The sequence below is a fragment of the Narcine bancroftii genome, chromosome 2 (assembly GCF_036971445.1).
Source record: "Narcine bancroftii isolate sNarBan1 chromosome 2, sNarBan1.hap1, whole genome shotgun sequence".
Taxonomy (NCBI): domain Eukaryota; kingdom Metazoa; phylum Chordata; class Chondrichthyes; order Torpediniformes; family Narcinidae; genus Narcine; species Narcine bancroftii.
This window is the reverse complement of record NC_091470.1, coordinates 113,847,788-113,865,223: the sequence shown is the minus strand read 5'-3', so window position 1 is coordinate 113,865,223 and position 17,436 is coordinate 113,847,788. Positions and strand designations below refer to the sequence as shown.

General features: G+C 43.2%; 1 protein-coding gene across 4 annotated transcripts in view; it reads left to right on the top strand.

Annotated features, from left to right (window-relative positions):
- cdca2 (cell division cycle associated 2) overlaps window positions 1-17,436 on the top strand; it is a 47,166-nt gene that overhangs the window by 7,379 nt on the left and 22,351 nt on the right. Inside the window, exons 2-8 of one of the 4 annotated variants that reach the window (XM_069918033.1) lie at window positions 3,167-3,294; window positions 4,469-4,529; window positions 5,564-5,893; window positions 6,941-7,150; window positions 13,383-13,495; window positions 13,674-13,803; window positions 16,925-17,166. In XM_069918033.1, coding sequence (XP_069774134.1) covers window positions 4,478-4,529; window positions 5,564-5,893; window positions 6,941-7,150; window positions 13,383-13,495; window positions 13,674-13,803; window positions 16,925-17,166 — 1,077 coding nt within the window. In that variant the 5' untranslated portion in view covers window positions 3,167-3,294; window positions 4,469-4,477. The remainder of the gene's footprint in view (window positions 1-3,166; window positions 3,295-4,468; window positions 4,530-5,563; window positions 5,894-6,940; window positions 7,151-13,382; window positions 13,496-13,673; window positions 13,804-16,924; window positions 17,167-17,436) is intronic. The other 3 variants (XM_069918032.1, XM_069918034.1, XM_069918035.1) reach the window with 3 other exon arrangements.

Genomic DNA, 17,436 nt, shown 5'->3' with positions numbered 1-17,436 from the left:
TTTATTTTTATTGAGTGACAACATTGTTTGATGGGTTTAATGTATATTAGATTCTGTACTTTAAACGAATGGGAGGGGAGGTAGGGAGGGTGGGATGGGAAGAGGGAGGGGGGGAGAAGACGACACTATATATTTGAAAAGAAAAATGTATGTATCTTGATCAATGTGGTTTATAGTGTCAAAAATTAAAAAAAAAACATTCATTGGAGCGACTTCATCCCTAACATCGAAGTACTCGAGATGGCAGAGCCCGACAGCATCGAATCCACGCTGCTGAAGATCCAACTGCGCTGGGTAGGTCACATCTCCAGAATGGAGGAACATCGCCTTCCCAAGATCGTGTTATATGGCGAGCTCTCCACTGGCCACTGTGACAGAGGTGCACCAAAGAAGAGGTTCAAGGACTGCCTAAAGAAATCTCTTAGTGCCTGCCACATTGACCACCGCCAGTGGACTGATATCGCCTCAAACCGTGCATCTTGGTGCCTCACAGTTTGGCGGGCAGCAACCTCCTTTGAAGAAGACCGCAGAGCCCACCTCACTGACAAAAGACAAAGGAGGAAAAACCCAACCCCAACCAACCAATTTTCCCCTGCAACCGTGTCTGCCTGTCCCACATCGGACTTGTCAGCCACAAACGAGCCTGCAGCTGACGTGGACATTTAGCCCTCCATAAATCTTCATCTGCGAAGCCAAGCCAAAGAAAGAAAAGAATTAAATGTGCCACATTTTATCAAACCTAACTTCAGTTTTCACAACATTACATCTAATCTTGTTGAGGTTACAGCATGATAATTGTGCTCTACGTTTCGCTGGTGAGACCTCATTTAGAATACTGTGTGCAGTTTTGTGATCCCTATCTGAAGCCGCTTTCAGGTGCTCGGATGCAGATAATGCGCCGGCAGACGCAGCTGGCGGGAGTGCAGCTGGTACATCCAGGTGGCCACGGAGAAGATGCCTTTCTGTCACCTGAATGTGCCAGCTGAAGGAGAGCCACATCTGAGCGAACGCCAGCTCCTGTGGACTGTGGCAGTAGTCCCACTGCTGCTTTCAGGTGCAACGGAGACTATACCTACAGGAGGAGGAGTTAGATAAGTGCCTGGCTGGGTTCTCTACTTTCAGGTGGCCTCCCAATAGCCGCATAGGGGTAAAATATGTGGCTTTACATCGGTGTATTTTGGACACCTGAAAGTGCCTTGAGAAGGGATGTGATGTTGTTGGAGAGGGTGCAGAGGAAATTTTCTAGGATCATTCCTGGAATGCAAGGGCTAACGTATGAGGAACATTTGGCAACTCTTGTATTGTATTCATTGGAGTATAGAAGAATGAGAGGGGATCTCATAGAGACATTTTGAATTTTGAGAGGGGATCTCATAGAGACATTTTGAATTTTGAGAGGGGATCTCATAGAGACATTTTGAATTTTGAGAGGGGATCTCATAGAGACATTTTGAATTTTGAGAGGGGATCTCATGGAGACATTTTGAAAGGTTTTGACAGAGTGGATGTAGATGTTTCCCTTGGTGGATGACTCAAGGATAAGGGGTCACAGTCTTAAAATTAGAAGTTATTCATTTAAAACAGAGAAGTGAAAGAACTTCAGAGGGTCATGGATCTGTGAAACTAACTGTCGCATACAACGGTGGGGGCCAGATATTTGGGAGAATTTAAACAGGAAATTGATAAGTATCTAATTAGTAAGGGTATCAAAGATATGGAGAAAAGGCTGGAATTTGGAACAAGGTGTGAGCATAGTTCAGCTTAATGTAGAGTCACGGAACAGACTCGATGGGTCTAGTGGCCTGCTTCTGTTCCTTTATCTTGTGATAACTGGGAGGAATAGAGTCTTTCCATCTTAGCAAAATAGATTTTCTAGCCGTTAAAATAGCAAAAGCTATCACATGGCTATCCGACACCGATAACCAATGTTCTCTATCACCACACCAAATAAAGCTGTGATGGGATGAGGTTGAACAGTAACCGAGAAAATACAGGGAAAATGCATTAAACATGTCCTTCCAATAATGATCTTATGTTGAACAGGACCAAAATATATGAAATAAGGAAGCAACCCCATTACAACATCTGACACATACAGTGCTGGTAGGAGAAAAATCTTAGCTTATTTATCTTTGCATAAATGTGTTCTATGTACTATTCTTTGGCTTGGCTTCGCGGACGAAGATTTATGGAGGGGGTAAAAAGTCCACGTCAGCTGCAGGCTCGTTTGTGGCTGACAAGTCCGATGCGGGACAGGCAGACACGATTGCAGCGGTTGCAGGGGAAAATTGATTGGTTGGGGTTGGGTGTTGGGTTTTTCCTCCTTTGCCTTTTGTCAGTGAGGTGGGCTCTGCGGTCTTCTTCAAAGGAGGTTGCTGCCCGCCAAACTGTGAGGCGCCAAGATGCACGGTTTGAGGCGTTATCAGCCCACTGGCGGTGGTCAATGTGGCAGGCACCAAGAGATTTCTTTAGGCAGTCCTTGTACCTTTTCTTTGGTGCACCTCTGTCACGGTGGCCAGTGGAGAGCTCGCCATATAACACGATCTTGGGAAGGCGATGGTCCTCCATTCTGGAGACGTGACCCATCCAGCGCAGCTGGATCTTCAGCAGCGTGGACTCGATGCTGTCGACCTCTGCCATCTCGAGTACTTCGACGTTAGGGATGTAAGCGCTCCAATGGATGTTGAGGATGGAGCGGAGACAACGCTGGTGGAAGCGTTCTAGGAGCCGTAGGTGGTGCCGGTAGAGGACCCATGATTCGGATCCGAACAGGAGTGTGGGTATGACAACGGCTCTGTATACGCTTATCTTTGTGAGGTTTTTCAGTTGGTTGTTTTTCCAGACTCTTTTGTGTAGTCTTCCAAAGGCGCTATTTGCCTTGGCGAATGTACTATATTGAATTGAATAAGTGAATGACGAGCACAAATGGAAGAGGAATGGGCCAATTTTAAACATGGTCCATGTATCCTTTTTTCTGCATGATCAAGAGATAAGATAAACAGACATAATTCAATATTATTAGCTGTGATGTTCATTTTTATTCTAGGATACATTGTAATTACTTTGTTTCTGTACAGTATATTTCTTGTTTTTACACTTTGTTGGATGGATGTGTCTATCCTGACTACATAAATTCAATAACATTTTTTATTGTGCAATAAAATAGAAAAACACAACATTTCCTTGAGTTTACTGTGAAGCAGACAAAGATTCGCTATCGGCAAAAATTGCCAAGGGTCCCTTCGAGCCAGAGAAAGAGAAGCAAGAGAGTTCCTCCCCCCCCGACCCCCCAGAGTAAGTGAATATCCATGGCTTTGCCTCCTGCAGCCACACAGCCTTCAGCCAGCCTCCGAGCCCCTCAAACCTAGCACCCCTTCAGCCAGCCTCCGAGCCCCTCATACCTAGCACCCCTTCAGCCAGCCTCCGAGCCCTTCATACCTAGCACCCCTTCAGCCAGCCTCCGAGCTCCTCGTACCTAGCACCCCTTCAGCCAGCCTCCGAGCCCCTCCTACCTAGCACCCCTTCAGCCAGCCTCCGAGCCCCTCATACCTAGCACCCCTTCAGCCAGCCTCTGCGCCCCTCATACCTAGCACCCCTTCAGCCAGCCTCCGAGCCCCTCATTTGTTTTCTCCCATGTTCACCATCTCTGCTTCTCCTTCCCAAATAGTGGGGGTGGTCTCCCATTTTCCTGGTGCCCTACGCCAGTCCTTCGCTTCCCCAGAGACTGCAACCCCTCATAGATGCAGCTGATCATAGGCGCCTCCCTCCTGGCCAGACCCCACAGTTGTAGGTTTTTAAAATACAGTTTTTCACCTTGGTTCATATGATCAATCAACACATTCATTTTCCCATGCCCTCTGTGAGTGTGGTCTTTCTGTAAAAAAGACTTTAGGTATTTACTCAGGCCATTCTCTTGAATGTACCAATCTAAATTTTTTGCACCAAATAACACTAGGGCAGTAGGGGGGATGACTGGAATGAGAACAATTTTGTGTTATCCACTATTATACAATTTGGTGATGATCACAAGAAATTTTCATAAGGAACTGGCATCAGAGCTCTCTGAGAATGAATATAATATTGAAAGTGTTCAATATAAATAATGTTCAGATTCAAATAATGGTTACTTTACAGCAGTGGTCTGTAAAACTATTTGCAGGTATGGCAGGTAACAATACAGATAACTTCTGAGGACTAATCATTCGAGTACAATGTTCTTCACATACTAGATATTAACATTTTTACTCCTGCTTATGAGAACAAATGTAAGCATTTCTTAATTGCCTTGTTTGTGTTCAAAATGGGGTGAATGGCCTCTTGTACTGTAATAGTTTAAATATTGGGATATTTAGTTTCTTTACATTGGGCATGAGGTAGTTGTTGAACATCTTGATATTTGTATCCTTTTGAGCTATTTGGTTGTATTTGAAATATAGTTTTATGTTGGTTATTATTTTTACATTTGAAGGATTTTGAAATGCAAGAGACTCTCCCAAGGAAGGAAAGAATGGCAAGGAGGAATGCACCTGGTAAGGACACAAGAATTCAAGGATAAGTTAACTATACAGTGCATCAAACATGTTTTTCAATGTTGTGGTTTATTAAGCATCTGAAATCCAGTGTCCCCATATCCCCTTTTGTTAAAATCTGCAAAACTCTTAATTGAATATGCAATTGACATACAATTGAATTCCAAAGATTTACAGCTGTCCATATAGAGGCATTTCTCACCAGTCCCAAGTGGCTAACTCTTTAGACAATCTTTCCTCGTTCTTAGGAACAAGAGTGGCAGCGAAATCAACACAAAAAGTGATTGTAGAAATGAGCTGCTTACAACACTGTTATATTGGAAACCTAGTCTGAACCCCTGTCTTTCAGGTGCTTCTCAATACAACTAGCTCTCCCCAGGCCAGAGATCCATCTTATTGGCCAGCAACCACAATTATTATTGAAAAATCTCTAGATTGGAATGAGATGTGCAGTCAAACAAACAGAAGGGGAGACTGCTGTATCCACCCAATCAAGTAGGAGCTGATGAGGCTGACCATAGAATCTAGGTTATTTATCAACACCTGGATTATCTGCTACTAATGACCAGCAATACCCAACTCTTGCTGTGCTGACCAAATGCACCCCACATCTTGCTGCTGAACAACTGCAACAAATGCATAAACCATTATGTCTCTGTGGATTGCACTAGATCCCTAACACAATGTAATATTGAAATATATTTTTTAGAGTATGGGTGGGTGTTGGGAACATGTAGGATTACCTTTTGAGGATTTGCTCTCCACAATCAGTGCTCTATGGGATAGCAGCGTTTCCTCTTCTGGGTAGAGTCGAAAACTGCAGATAGTTCTCCAAACATTGTCATGTACCGTTTCAGCAAGATTTTCTTACCTGTGGAATGAAATTCCAGTTTCATTGTGTTTTGAAGTCTATTGAATTACTTTGAAATTTAATTGCAGTCAAGTGGTCACAGATGTTAAAATAACTACTCAAATCATTTCTCAGTGCAATTGTTGTAGTAATGTAAAGAAATAACTTCCCTTCTGATTAACAGGCAAAAGGAAACCAAGAGCTGTTGCTTTATGTGAAATAAAATTATCATCAGTTGAAAATCTAAATCAAAAAACTGAACAGATTTCTTCTAGACAGCCATTACTTGCAAAAAATAGGTGCAGTCCAATGCAAGCTTCAGATGAAAGGAAACTGTTGAAACGCAATAATCTAGTGAACTCTCAGCTTGGAGCGCAGCAAATGTCTGTCCATCGAGAGGAAACATTTGAAATTGAGGATATGCCAATTACAGCACCTTTGGAATTGGACTTGCATTCTAAAGACCTAGCACCAAATGATCAATCTTGTAAACATGCTAATCAGGAAAGAGAAGGTAATGTGCAAATCTCAGTGCATTTTCATTGAGGAGGATTTTGCTTGAACCTTGACAAAATAATGATGAGAACCAAGAATACAGCTGAATGATGAAATGCCAACAGTTGTTTTGGTCATTGAGGTTGAGGCGGTAGAGTGGGCATGTGCTGTCAAACAGTGGTGAAAATTCTGAAAATAAATTGGCATCTGTTTTGGATGGAACACCATGAACCAGGAATTAATTTTTATTCAATTTAAAGTTGCAACATGATATCAGACCCTTCCATCCATGAGTTTGTGCACATTATCCAACAAACCCCATTCTTTTTTTGGAGAGTGAGGGAAAATTGGAGCACCTGGAGAAAGCTCATGCAAGCCAGGGGAAAATGTACAAACTCCTCACATACAGCGCCGGATTTGAACTGTAATAGCGTTGTGTTAAATGCTACACTAACCATGCCAGATTTCTTAAAATTTGGAACTTGTTAATTCTTAGTGGAAAGCAAGTCCATGGACATCAAATATCTCTAATACTTTTATCTAAGTGTTGAATTACTAAGTGGTGAATCTAAATAGGTTATTCTACTGCAGAGGGAGTTCCTGCTAACTCAAAACTTGTCTTTACTAACCATGTACAGTTGGCACAAGTCACACTCCATCGTTTTGGAGCAGCTTTTTTTCTCCTTCCTCCCTAATCCACTGGTATGATGGTCATTTTTTATTATTCAATTCTGCAGTTTGAAGGTGACCAACACATTAAACATGACCCTGCAACTTCTGTTTTCTAAGCATAGTAATTAATTACAAGTAAAAGTTGAAAGTCTGCAGGCACCATGATTGAAGTAAAATCATAATGCTGGAGAAACTCAGCAGATCAAACAGTGTCCTTTATATTTCAAAACTAAAGATGTATCATCAACATTTGAGTTTGTAATTTTACTTTTTAGTAACTAATTATGTTGCTCTGACCAAGTCTTTTTTTGGGTTCACTGCATTTTTTCTAAGCATGGCTGTTTTTAACCAAACCTGGCTATTTTCTTTTCTGTCATATCTCCTGTACAAACAGTTTGGAGAGGTGGTGAGGTTTGGACTTCCTTACCAACAACACCTGGAGGTTGTGCTGCTTTCAATAGTTTGGATTCTGGGAAAACTGCAAATGGAAGTCAGCAATCCAACTGCCGTGCTTCAGAAACCCCTTCCCCTCCACTGGACAGTTCGATGAATGTTGCAAACCCATGGGAACCGCCAGCAGAAATGTTTAACCCGGACTCAGCAGGTAGGGCTAAAATTAGACAAGTTCCAAATCTTGCCCTGGGTTCGGGATATTTACGGATGGTTGTGGGTCTATAGTACAGCTCTGAATTTCTCCCGGGCAGAGACATTTAATCTATTTTAATAAATGTTTGAAAGTTTTCTTTTAACCATAGAGGTCATTGTGTACTGCAACATCACAGGGCTTGTTAAGCTGACAAGTAGGCACTAAGGATAAAGAAATATTTTAACAACCCCTGCATCGCACCCCTGATACTCTTTGTTCAGGATCAGTTTGAGTTTAACATCCATCTGAGGTCTATAAGTAAAGTATTAACAAAATTGCCATGCCTCATTCAGTTTGAATTGATTTTGAGATTATTTTTTCACCTTTAATTAGATACTCGTACAACTGAGTGAATTAACTTGCTTTTTGCTCCCTTAAAGGTAAATATTAAGTTCTTAAAAGTTTAACATGAAATATAAATTTTTAATGCAAACAATTAGTATTGAGAGAGTGTTACCTGCATTCTCGCAGATACTATTTGAAGACAGTTACTCAACAAAATGCTTCACTGTAGGTGCAAAGGCAGTTTGTATTACTGCAATTAAGTATGATATTTTATTTCCAAGTACCAAAATATTATCAACATCAGTACCTATGCAAGTGAACTTCATGCCCTCAAATAAAATGTGGGAAATTGTCTTGATAGTATTGGAGAAATTGATACTGAAATCCCTTAAACCTAAAAGTCCCTGCACTTAATATGTTCAGTTATTGAAATATAGCAGTATAAAAATATTTGAGAAATTATATTAACGGTGTTTTTAACTAGTTTTAATGTCAACATGAGAATTTTGTTTCAGAATCCTTCTAACTACTACCCAACCAGCCTCCGGATCGAACACATCATCTATTGGAATTTCCGTCACTTACTACAGGATCCCACCACCAGACACCTTTTTCCTGCTCCTCCTCTCTCGGCCTTACGCAGGGACCGCTCCCTCCACAATTCCCTACCCACCCATCACACCTCTGGCATCTTCCCCTGTGTCCGCACGAAGTGCAACATGCGCTCACACCTCCACCTTCACCACAGTCCAGGGCTCGAGACAGGCTTCCATGTTAAGTAACACTTCACTTGTACATCCAGAGGACTTGCTTACTGCATCCGGTGCACACTTTGTGGCATTATCCACATTGGAGTGACCAGTTGCAGACTGGGAGATCACTTCGCTAAGCATCTTCTCTCTGTCCGCACCCACAGCGACCTCCCAGTGGCCAACCACTTCAATTCTGGGTCACACACTTGCGTCCGTCCATGGCCTTGTGTACTGTCCCTCCCTGACCACCTGCAAATTGGAGGAACAACACCTTATTTTCTGTCTGGGCACCCTCCAGCCAGATGGTATGAACATTGACTTCACTGCTTTCTATTAAACCTGCTTGCTTTTCTCCCCCTCCCCATTTCCTGCCTTTCCAATTTTTTCACCTACACAACCCTGCCTTTCCAAACCCTCCCCAGTGCTGCTGTCCCCTCCCTCCCTTCTCCACCTATTATCTCCTGTCCTGCCACGCCTTCCCCGTCCACCTCTTATTCTGAAGCTAACTGGCATTTTCTCATACTTTGAAGAACTCAAGCCTGAAACGTCAGTTATATATCTCTGCCTATGCGACATAAAAGACTGTTTGACCTGCTAAGTCACTGCAGCATTGTGTGTTTTTACTTTAACCAAGGTGTCCATAGAATTCTGTGTTTTACCCTTGTTTCAGAAAGTGGTTATTAAAAATCGACATGAATACTTTAATACTTTTCCAACATGAATTCAAGAATGGAATTACTATCAAGGAATTGCTAAGTATCAAGTAAAGTCATCTTTACACAAAGAACAATATTATATTCTCTTGTATATTCTAATTTTGCTTGAATAATATTTTAATTTAAATATAAAATAAACTGCAAATAATGCAATAATGACAGATGTACAGGTGGTCGATTTTCAATCAATAAGGTGGGGGTGGCGAAACTACAGCCCCTGAGGCCTGTTGCCCAGGGTGAATTTTAAAAATAAAATAGAATATGACTAATTAGAACATAATCTTTAACAATAAATTGAACTATATGTACATTGCTGCCTTAGTTTCAACAGTAGATGTCACTGCCATTTTGAACAACTACAGACTGATGTCAATTTACTCATTGATGGAAACATTCTCCTGTAATGCTGGACACGGCCAAGAAAGACTCAGCCACCACATTGAAAGTCGTTAATGGCTGTTTTTATTCAAATTCAGAGTGCGCCCCTTTAAGTGCAGCAGGAGCTCGGTCAACTCGTGCATTGTGACATCATAATCGCTGCTCCAGACGCACACTGGGCAGGAGACTTGAGGCAGGGAGAAACCCTGACAGAGCCATCTTCGCATGGCTGCCCTGCCACATGGCGTTGCATGCGGGGCCAGTTCGCCATGAGAGAGTGCGCCACCACACAACCTCCCCCAGAACCGACTACGCGTCCTGCTGCTGGGGAGGGGGGTTGGGGGGGGGCGGCCCCGGCCTTTGGACCACAAGCCCCTCACTGGCCGTGATAAGTCTAAGTGCATTGCCTTCAAACGGTCCATGGTGAAAAGTTTGTCTTTACCCCCTATGTCCAAAACGAAAGTCCTGCCGGACTGCTAGAGGACCTGGTATGGGCATTGTGAAGGTGCCGTATGTGGTCTGTGCTGAACAAATACGAATTCCGCCGAGTCTAGCTCTTTGGGACGATATGTCAGCCGGACACCATGATGTGAGGGAGGCGGGATGGGGGGGGGGGGGCTAGCGAGGATAGTTTCTTACGGAAATCTGCCAAAAGGTTTGCATGTTCAGACGTGACGTTGGGCCCAGGGCCAAAGAACTCACCGGGCAGTGAGAGTGGCAAGTAGAAGACCAGTTCCGCAGAAGACGCCTGTAGGTCCTCCTTGAGTGCTGTTCTGATGCTGAGGAGGACCCAGGGCAGTTTGTCTGCCCAGCCTGGGCAGGTGTGAGCCATGAAGGCGGATTTCATATGACAATGAAACCTGTCCATCAAACCATTTGCTTGTGGGTGGTAGGCTGCGGTGTGGTGAAGTTTAACCCCCAGGAGGTTCGCCAGCTAAGCCCAGAGCGCAGAGGTGAACTGGGCACCCCTGTCATTGGTGATATGCACTGGGACTTCGAACCTAGCGATCCAATGACTGACAAGGTTCCTGCGCAAGTCTCTGAGGAAGCCTCTTTGATGGAAATGGCCTCCAGCCATCTCGTGGTCCAATTGACAGTTGTGAGAAGGTAGCGCACTTCTCTGGACATCGGCAGGGGACCTACAACGTCAATGTGGATGTGCTAAAATCTCCGCACTGCCGGGTCGAATTGCTGGATTGAGGCCTGTGTATGCTGGTGGACTTTGGAGATGACAGTTCCTCTCCATCTCTGCCACTTTTTTGAGCCCGTGCCACACAAACCGCTCTCACCAATCGCACTGAAGTCTTCACCGAGTGGTGGGCTAGGTCGTGGACTAAGCTGAAAACCCTTGACCTCCACTGCAGTGAGACTACTGGGCACAGCAAGCTGGTGGCGACATTGCAGAGCAGCGTGTCCGGGCTGTTGGGCAACTGAATGTCCTGGAGCTCGAGGCCAGAGATGGTGGTCCAGAGAGCCTGCATCTCTGTCCAGCTTCTGGGCCTGTGCCATCTGTGTGTAGTCAAGGCCGGGGGCGAGAGTGTTGATCACCAGACAAGAGAGCGCATCCGCCATGACGTTGTCTTTGCCTGCCCTGTGCCTGATGTTGGTGGTGAACTCCGACAAGTAGGAGAGGTGGCGTTGCTGGCGAGCTGACCACTGATCGTTGGCCATCTTGAGTGCCTATGTGAGGGGTTTGTGGTCCATGAACACCGTGAAGGGCCTGTCCTCCAGAAAGTATTGAAAGTGCTGGATGGCCAGGTACAGCACCAGGAGCTCCCGGTCGAAAGCGCTGTACTTGAGCTCTGGCGAGCGCAGCTGTTTGCTAAAGAAGGCCAGCGGGTGCCATTGTCTGTTGAACCATTGCTCGAGTACACCCCCTACTGCTGTGGCTGAGGTGTGTGCCTCTGAGCGTGGGTGCACCAATAGAGTCGTGTTGGCGACGGCCTCCTTTGTTGCGGCAAAAGCGGTCTTTGCCTCCTCTGACCAGGTCAGGACTTTCTCCTTAGTGGCATTCAACATGAACAGCGGTCGCATGGTGCAGGTGGCGCCGGGGATGAACCGATGATAAAATTCACCATCTCCATGAACTCCTGCAGACCCTTGAGGGTCTTGGCCGGCTGGCTCATGATCGCGCAACCTGACTGAGGGCTGCTTCATTCTCCCTCTTGGTGCACCAGAGCGTGTCCGCTCGGGCTGTGACTCAGCGTGGATCCGTGAAGTACTCATCTGCCAGGAGTAGTTGGATGTCCCTGGGCATCTGCTTGAGGAAGATCTGATGGAATAGGAAACAAGGTTTGTGATCCTCCGCCAGCATCTCGTCCATTAGGGCCGATGGTGTGCAGTCCCCAAGCCCATCGAGGTGCAGGAGCCTGGAGGCACGCTACTGAGGGGAGACCCCGAAAGTGCCAAGGAGCAGGTTCTTGAGGGCAGGATATTTACCTTCTGTGGTTGGGTTGTGTATTAGATCGTCCACCCTGGCTGCTGTTTCTTTGTCCAGCACACTCACAACATAATAGAAAATCATGGCGTCTGCTGAAATGTTCCTCAGTTGAAACTGCGCCTCCGTCTGCCCAAACCACGTACGCGGGCGATGGGTCCAGAAGGGGGGCAGTTTGATGGCAATGGCATTGAACCCAGAACATGGATCCGGCAGAGATCAATGAGGTCACCAATGTTGTGCTGGACACAGCCAAGAAAGACAGCCACTACATTGAAAGTCGTTAATGATTGTTTTTATTCAAATTCAGCGCATGCCCTTTTAAGGGCAGCATGAGCTCAGTCACCTTGTGCATCATAATTGCTGCACCAGGCTTGTGCTGGGCATAGACTTGAGGCAGGGAGAAACCCTGACAGCGCCACCTTCCCATGGCTGCCCTACCACGTGGCGTTACACGCGGGGCCGGTTCGCCATGAGAGAGTGCGCCGCCACACTCCTTTGTTTTTGGTTTAAAAAAGCATTCACCTCAGTTGATTAAACATGGTGGAATCAAAAAGATGGAAAATAGCAAGGGAGTGCCAAAAATTTTAGACATGGTGAGAAAATGAATACTTTTTCACAGAAGGCGAGGGGAAGTGTGTTTTAATTTGCAAGGGATCTGTTAACTTTAATAACCTATCTTTAATAGCACATCTGCAGATTGTGCATTGCATCATAATTATTAAGGTAGACACTTGGGCCATAAACTGTATTCTCTGAGAGTTGAGGAGGATTGTGGGAGATGCCTTGTCCCTTTCTTGATCTTTTAACTTTTTACTTTGCACTGCTTTTTGAATGAGAGTTTTGAAGAGTTTTATTTTATTAATTTAAATTAAATTTAAGAACAGCAGAACCAGAAATGCCTACTGTATACATGTGAGCATAAACTAATGTCAACAGTTAAATTGTTCAGTAGTGTCGTATAGTTATTTTTGAAAATGAATTTTTGATGGCACGGTGGCTTTCTGTACTTAAAAACACAATTTTTCTTTCAGTGGTTGAAAACTGCTGGGGTTAATATTGTTTGGCTAGCGACTCCTTGTGTTTTTTTTTTATTTGTGGCCCACAACCAAAAAGGTTTGGCTACACTTGCAGTTAGGCCTCCACTGAAGTGAGCTGTTCAAGACTATGTTGAAGATAGTTGCCCTTGGCTTTGGTCCCTTCCATGATTAAATTTAAGTATTATAAAAGCTAAGACCATTACATGACTATGTAATTACAAGACCATTACATGACTATGTAATTACAAGACCATTACATGACTATGTAATTACAAGACCATTACATGACTATGTGTGATTATTTGATCTTTGCTTCCGTCAAACATAGCACTACTGGGACTACTTTGCTGATTGTTTAGTAGGACCAGTTTTAACTTTGCTACAATGTGACTAAGTTGTTACCACATCAATGATTTTCATTGATCAGAAGGAAACACTTCCTTCTGTGATGTCATTTTCCCACAAATTTGAAAGTGTATTTGATGCTTTGTCTCCTAAGTAATTCATCAAAACCATTTACTGCTTCAGTTAACTACCCAAGAAAGATGAGGTCATTTATATTTTCCTAAATTTGTGTTCCAGGAAAGTTCTCTGCAGAGAGAAAAAGATTCTCACGGAGAGAGTCTTCTGTTGGAGTTCGAGGATCTCCAGAGACCAATAGCCTTATTTGCTATATTGCCAAACAGAAGATGCAGGTATATTTAAATCACAGCTATTGTTTGAAGTGATTGTTCAAATTCTTTATGGTGTTGATGTTGTCTGGATGACAGGAGAAATGGACCTGCAACTAACTTGCACTGGCCAACCTTCCAATGCTTTTTTTTAAACAGGGGAAGACAATACAAATTAATTTATTGTATGGGTTTTTATTAGGAATCTCAGAGAATTTCATTACTGAAAAGTAAGATGGAAGCATTCCTGGGCACATTTGAAGCTTGCAGACAGGATGATAACAAAGTTCCTGCAACAGAGGTGCCACATCTCTCTGGTTTATGGCAATTAGGTAGGTAAAAGATGGACAATATAGTGCTCAAGTACACTTGTTCATTAGTGTATGTTGTTAGTATATGAATGAAGTAATTTGTGCTCCAAGACTGGAAAGGATTTAAAAAAAAAAAAGCATTACACTTGACCCCAGTATCTAAAGGTTTCATGGCTGAACTCTTGTTTAATATCATAGAGATCTGTGTTAAAGCTTTGAGTTTAGCTACCTCACTAGTTCTATTTATACTAAATACTTGGTATGCCCATGATGTGCATTTGGCCTGCCTTCTGGATTACAATTATCCAGAGAAGAAATAGTATCTCTCCATCTGAAGAACTACTCTGAGCCCCTTCGCTTACCATTCACTTTAACCTTCCCCGTTTGCGCCAGGAAACCTCCCAGCAAGGATTTTAGTCCTAATCTTTTTAAGATGCAACCTGTCCTTGTTCAGGTAAAACGTAAAAGTCTGCAGATGCTGTCATTGTAGTAAAAACACAGAAATACTGGAGTAACTTAGTTGGCTCACAGTGTCTATAGGAGATAAAGATATATTACTAATATTTCAGGTCTGAACCTACGATTTCTTTTATTCAGACGCTTGGCTGCTTTTTCCATGTTTTGAAGGGCTCAGGCCTGAACTGTTATTAATATATAATGCATGGAATGTTGCATATTTGGATTTGAAAAAGGCCTTTGACAAGGTTCCACACATAAGGCTGCAAAACAAGATGAGAGTCCACGGAATTACAGGAGGGATACTAGCCTAGTATTGGCTGGTCAGCAGGAAACCGAAAGTCGAAATAAAGGGATCCTATTTTGCTTGGCAAGAAGTTCAGCAGGGGTCAGTGTTGAGGCCACTTCTTTTTAATGTTGTCTATAAATAATTTGGATTATGGAATAGATGGCTTTGTGGCTAAATTTGCAGAATGTACCAAAATAGGTGATGGGGGATGTGGTGCTGAATATAAGGAAAGGTTGCAGAAAGACTTGGATGGATTAGGAGAATGGAAAAAGAGGTGACCGATTGAATACAATGTTGGAAAGTGTACGGTCATGCACTTTGGTGGAAGTAATAGATGGGCAGACTATTATTTAGATGAGGAGAAAATTCAAAATTCTGTGTTGCCAAGAGACTTGAGAGTTTTCATTCAGAATACCCTAAAGGTTGACCTCAATGATGGTATTCATTTCTAGAGGAATAGCATACAAGAGCAAGGATAAAATGTTGAGAGAATAAAGCACTGGTGAGACCTCACTTGAAGTACTGTGTACAGCAGGGGTGGGCAACCTGTGGACTGGGTCTCGCCTGTGACCCAAATTTATCTGGCTCGTCACCCAATGCGTTGCCTGATCAGCCTCAGCTCAGCAAAGGAAATATTTTGTGCTATATAAATGCCGCCTGTTCCTTCGGGGCCGTGAACCAGGCAGTGAAATGACTGCGTTTATGCAGAATGTTCATTGAAGTATCTCCACACCATTATAACAGGAATTAATCATCCACTGCTTCACTTTCTGCCCCTGGAAAAATAAATCACCCTAACGCTCTCAAGAACCCACTTCACCCTCAAGATGGGCCTGAGATGAGCTGTGCATCAGTGGCTAGTTGTCCTGCTTTTGGTCCCAGGCTACTCAATATGGAGCCAGGCAACCAACAGCGAACCTTTTGGTGCGACCCCCAAAGCGCCCCCTCCCCTTTCCTGAGCTGCAGCCACCCACCCCCCCCCCCCCCCCTTCCTGCTCTCCTGAGCCACTCAAAAGGCATAAAGCCAGATGTCCCTGTGTGGGACGATGCAATGTTCCTTCATCTGACTCCAGTGGCAAGAAAATTTCAATCAGCACAAAGCAAATTTTGTTCACTCGGAAATGGAATTTACCTCACCTCCTTGGAGTTCAAAATACTCCCTGGAGTGCAGAGAAATTAAATAAAAATGGGAGATCTAGATCAGAGGCAAAAATTGATAGGAATATACACAACAGCTGCTGAGAAAGATTTAAGATGCTATATTTGACAAATTTATGTCCTCAGTTTTGCAACAAAAATAACTGTTACTGATTATTTGGAAAGCTCCTGAGCTATCCTGAGCAACCAAGTTTAAATGACAATTTACAGCATTCCAAACACCTGTCTGAAATATTTATATCCAGCAAGGGATGATTTTATCACTCCTGCTAAGTAGTTTGTTTTACCAGTGGCACAACTCCTTAAGATGACTTGCTATTGGCATCAACAACTATGTCACCTAATATTGAAATGCTTTCAAACAAGATCAAGTTTCCTATTGATTGAGCTGCTGTCTGTTTTAGGGTAAATTACTTGTTTTTATTGTGACTAATTTTTCTTGACTTTTTTAAAAAAAAATGGTGTCATTTTAATAACTAACGTGATTGTTGGTGCATCTCAAGATTTGAAGATGCTTTCCCTGACCTGAAATGCATTATTGTAGTACTTTGGAAGGAATACGGTTGATTTCAATGCTTTAACGTTTGATTTTTTTTTTGATAAATTATTGTCAGTTATGTTCATTCATCGCACATTACATGCTCCAAGCAGAGCAATCGAAAACTTAAATACAGAAACCCAACATTATGTAATTTATTTCATTTATGGTAGCATCAGTGTGGCCCACTATCCAACCGCTGACACAATCCAGCCATGGCGAAAGCTTGCCTGCCCCTGGTATACAATTTTGGGTGTCTCATTTGAGAAATGACATGCTGACATTGGAGAGGGTTCAGAGAAGGTTGACTCGAATGATACCAAGAATGAAAGGATTAGCTTGTGAGGAACGATTTTCGGCTCTTGAACTGTACTTGTTGGAATACAGAAGATGAGGGGGGACCTCATTGAGGCATTTTGAATGCTGAAAGGCTTGGACAGAGTAGATGTGACAAGTATGTTTCCCATGAAAGGGGATTCTTGGACAAGAGGGAATAACAAGAATAAAACAAATGGAGAAAAATTTCAGAGGGGCATGAATCTGTTGAACTTGTTGTCACAGGCACAGGCAGATGTGGAAGCAAGGTCATTGGGTGCTTTTAAGGCAGAGTTTGAGACTCGATGGACCAATGTCCCTACTTCTGCTCCTATATCCTGTTATCTCTCCTTGTCGAATAACACCTTGTCATTCTTGTATTTTAGGTTCAACTCCTGAAAAGGTGCAAGATTGTTTTTCGTCTACGAGCTGCAGTAAACCACCACCAAAGAAAAAAGTAACTTTTGGTGGAGAGCTGAGTCCCGAGCTGTTTGATGGAAGATTACCATCCAATACTCCTTTACGTAGAGGAGAATCGCCAGTAAATCAGAAGGTCACTTTTCATAATGATCCTCCCTCTGTTTTAAAACAAGGGTCAAAAGCCTTTATTGGCTTGGAAGAGACAAAGGTAAACTTGCCTGTTTTTGTGATTTATTTTTCTCTTTTCCCAGAACCCTAATTTATGTTGGGAGTTCAGATAGATCAAGTGAGTGACAGCATACATTTTTTAAAGTGAAGCTAAAAAGACATTGGGAAGCATGCGGATCATTGACTAATGTCAGTATGCTTTGGGCATATTTTTTTCATCTTGTATCCCCTAGATTTGTAGCAGCTCTATATTCCTTGGATGGCCATTTTGATATCACCGTAACTTTATTGTCATGAATAAGTCCTAAAA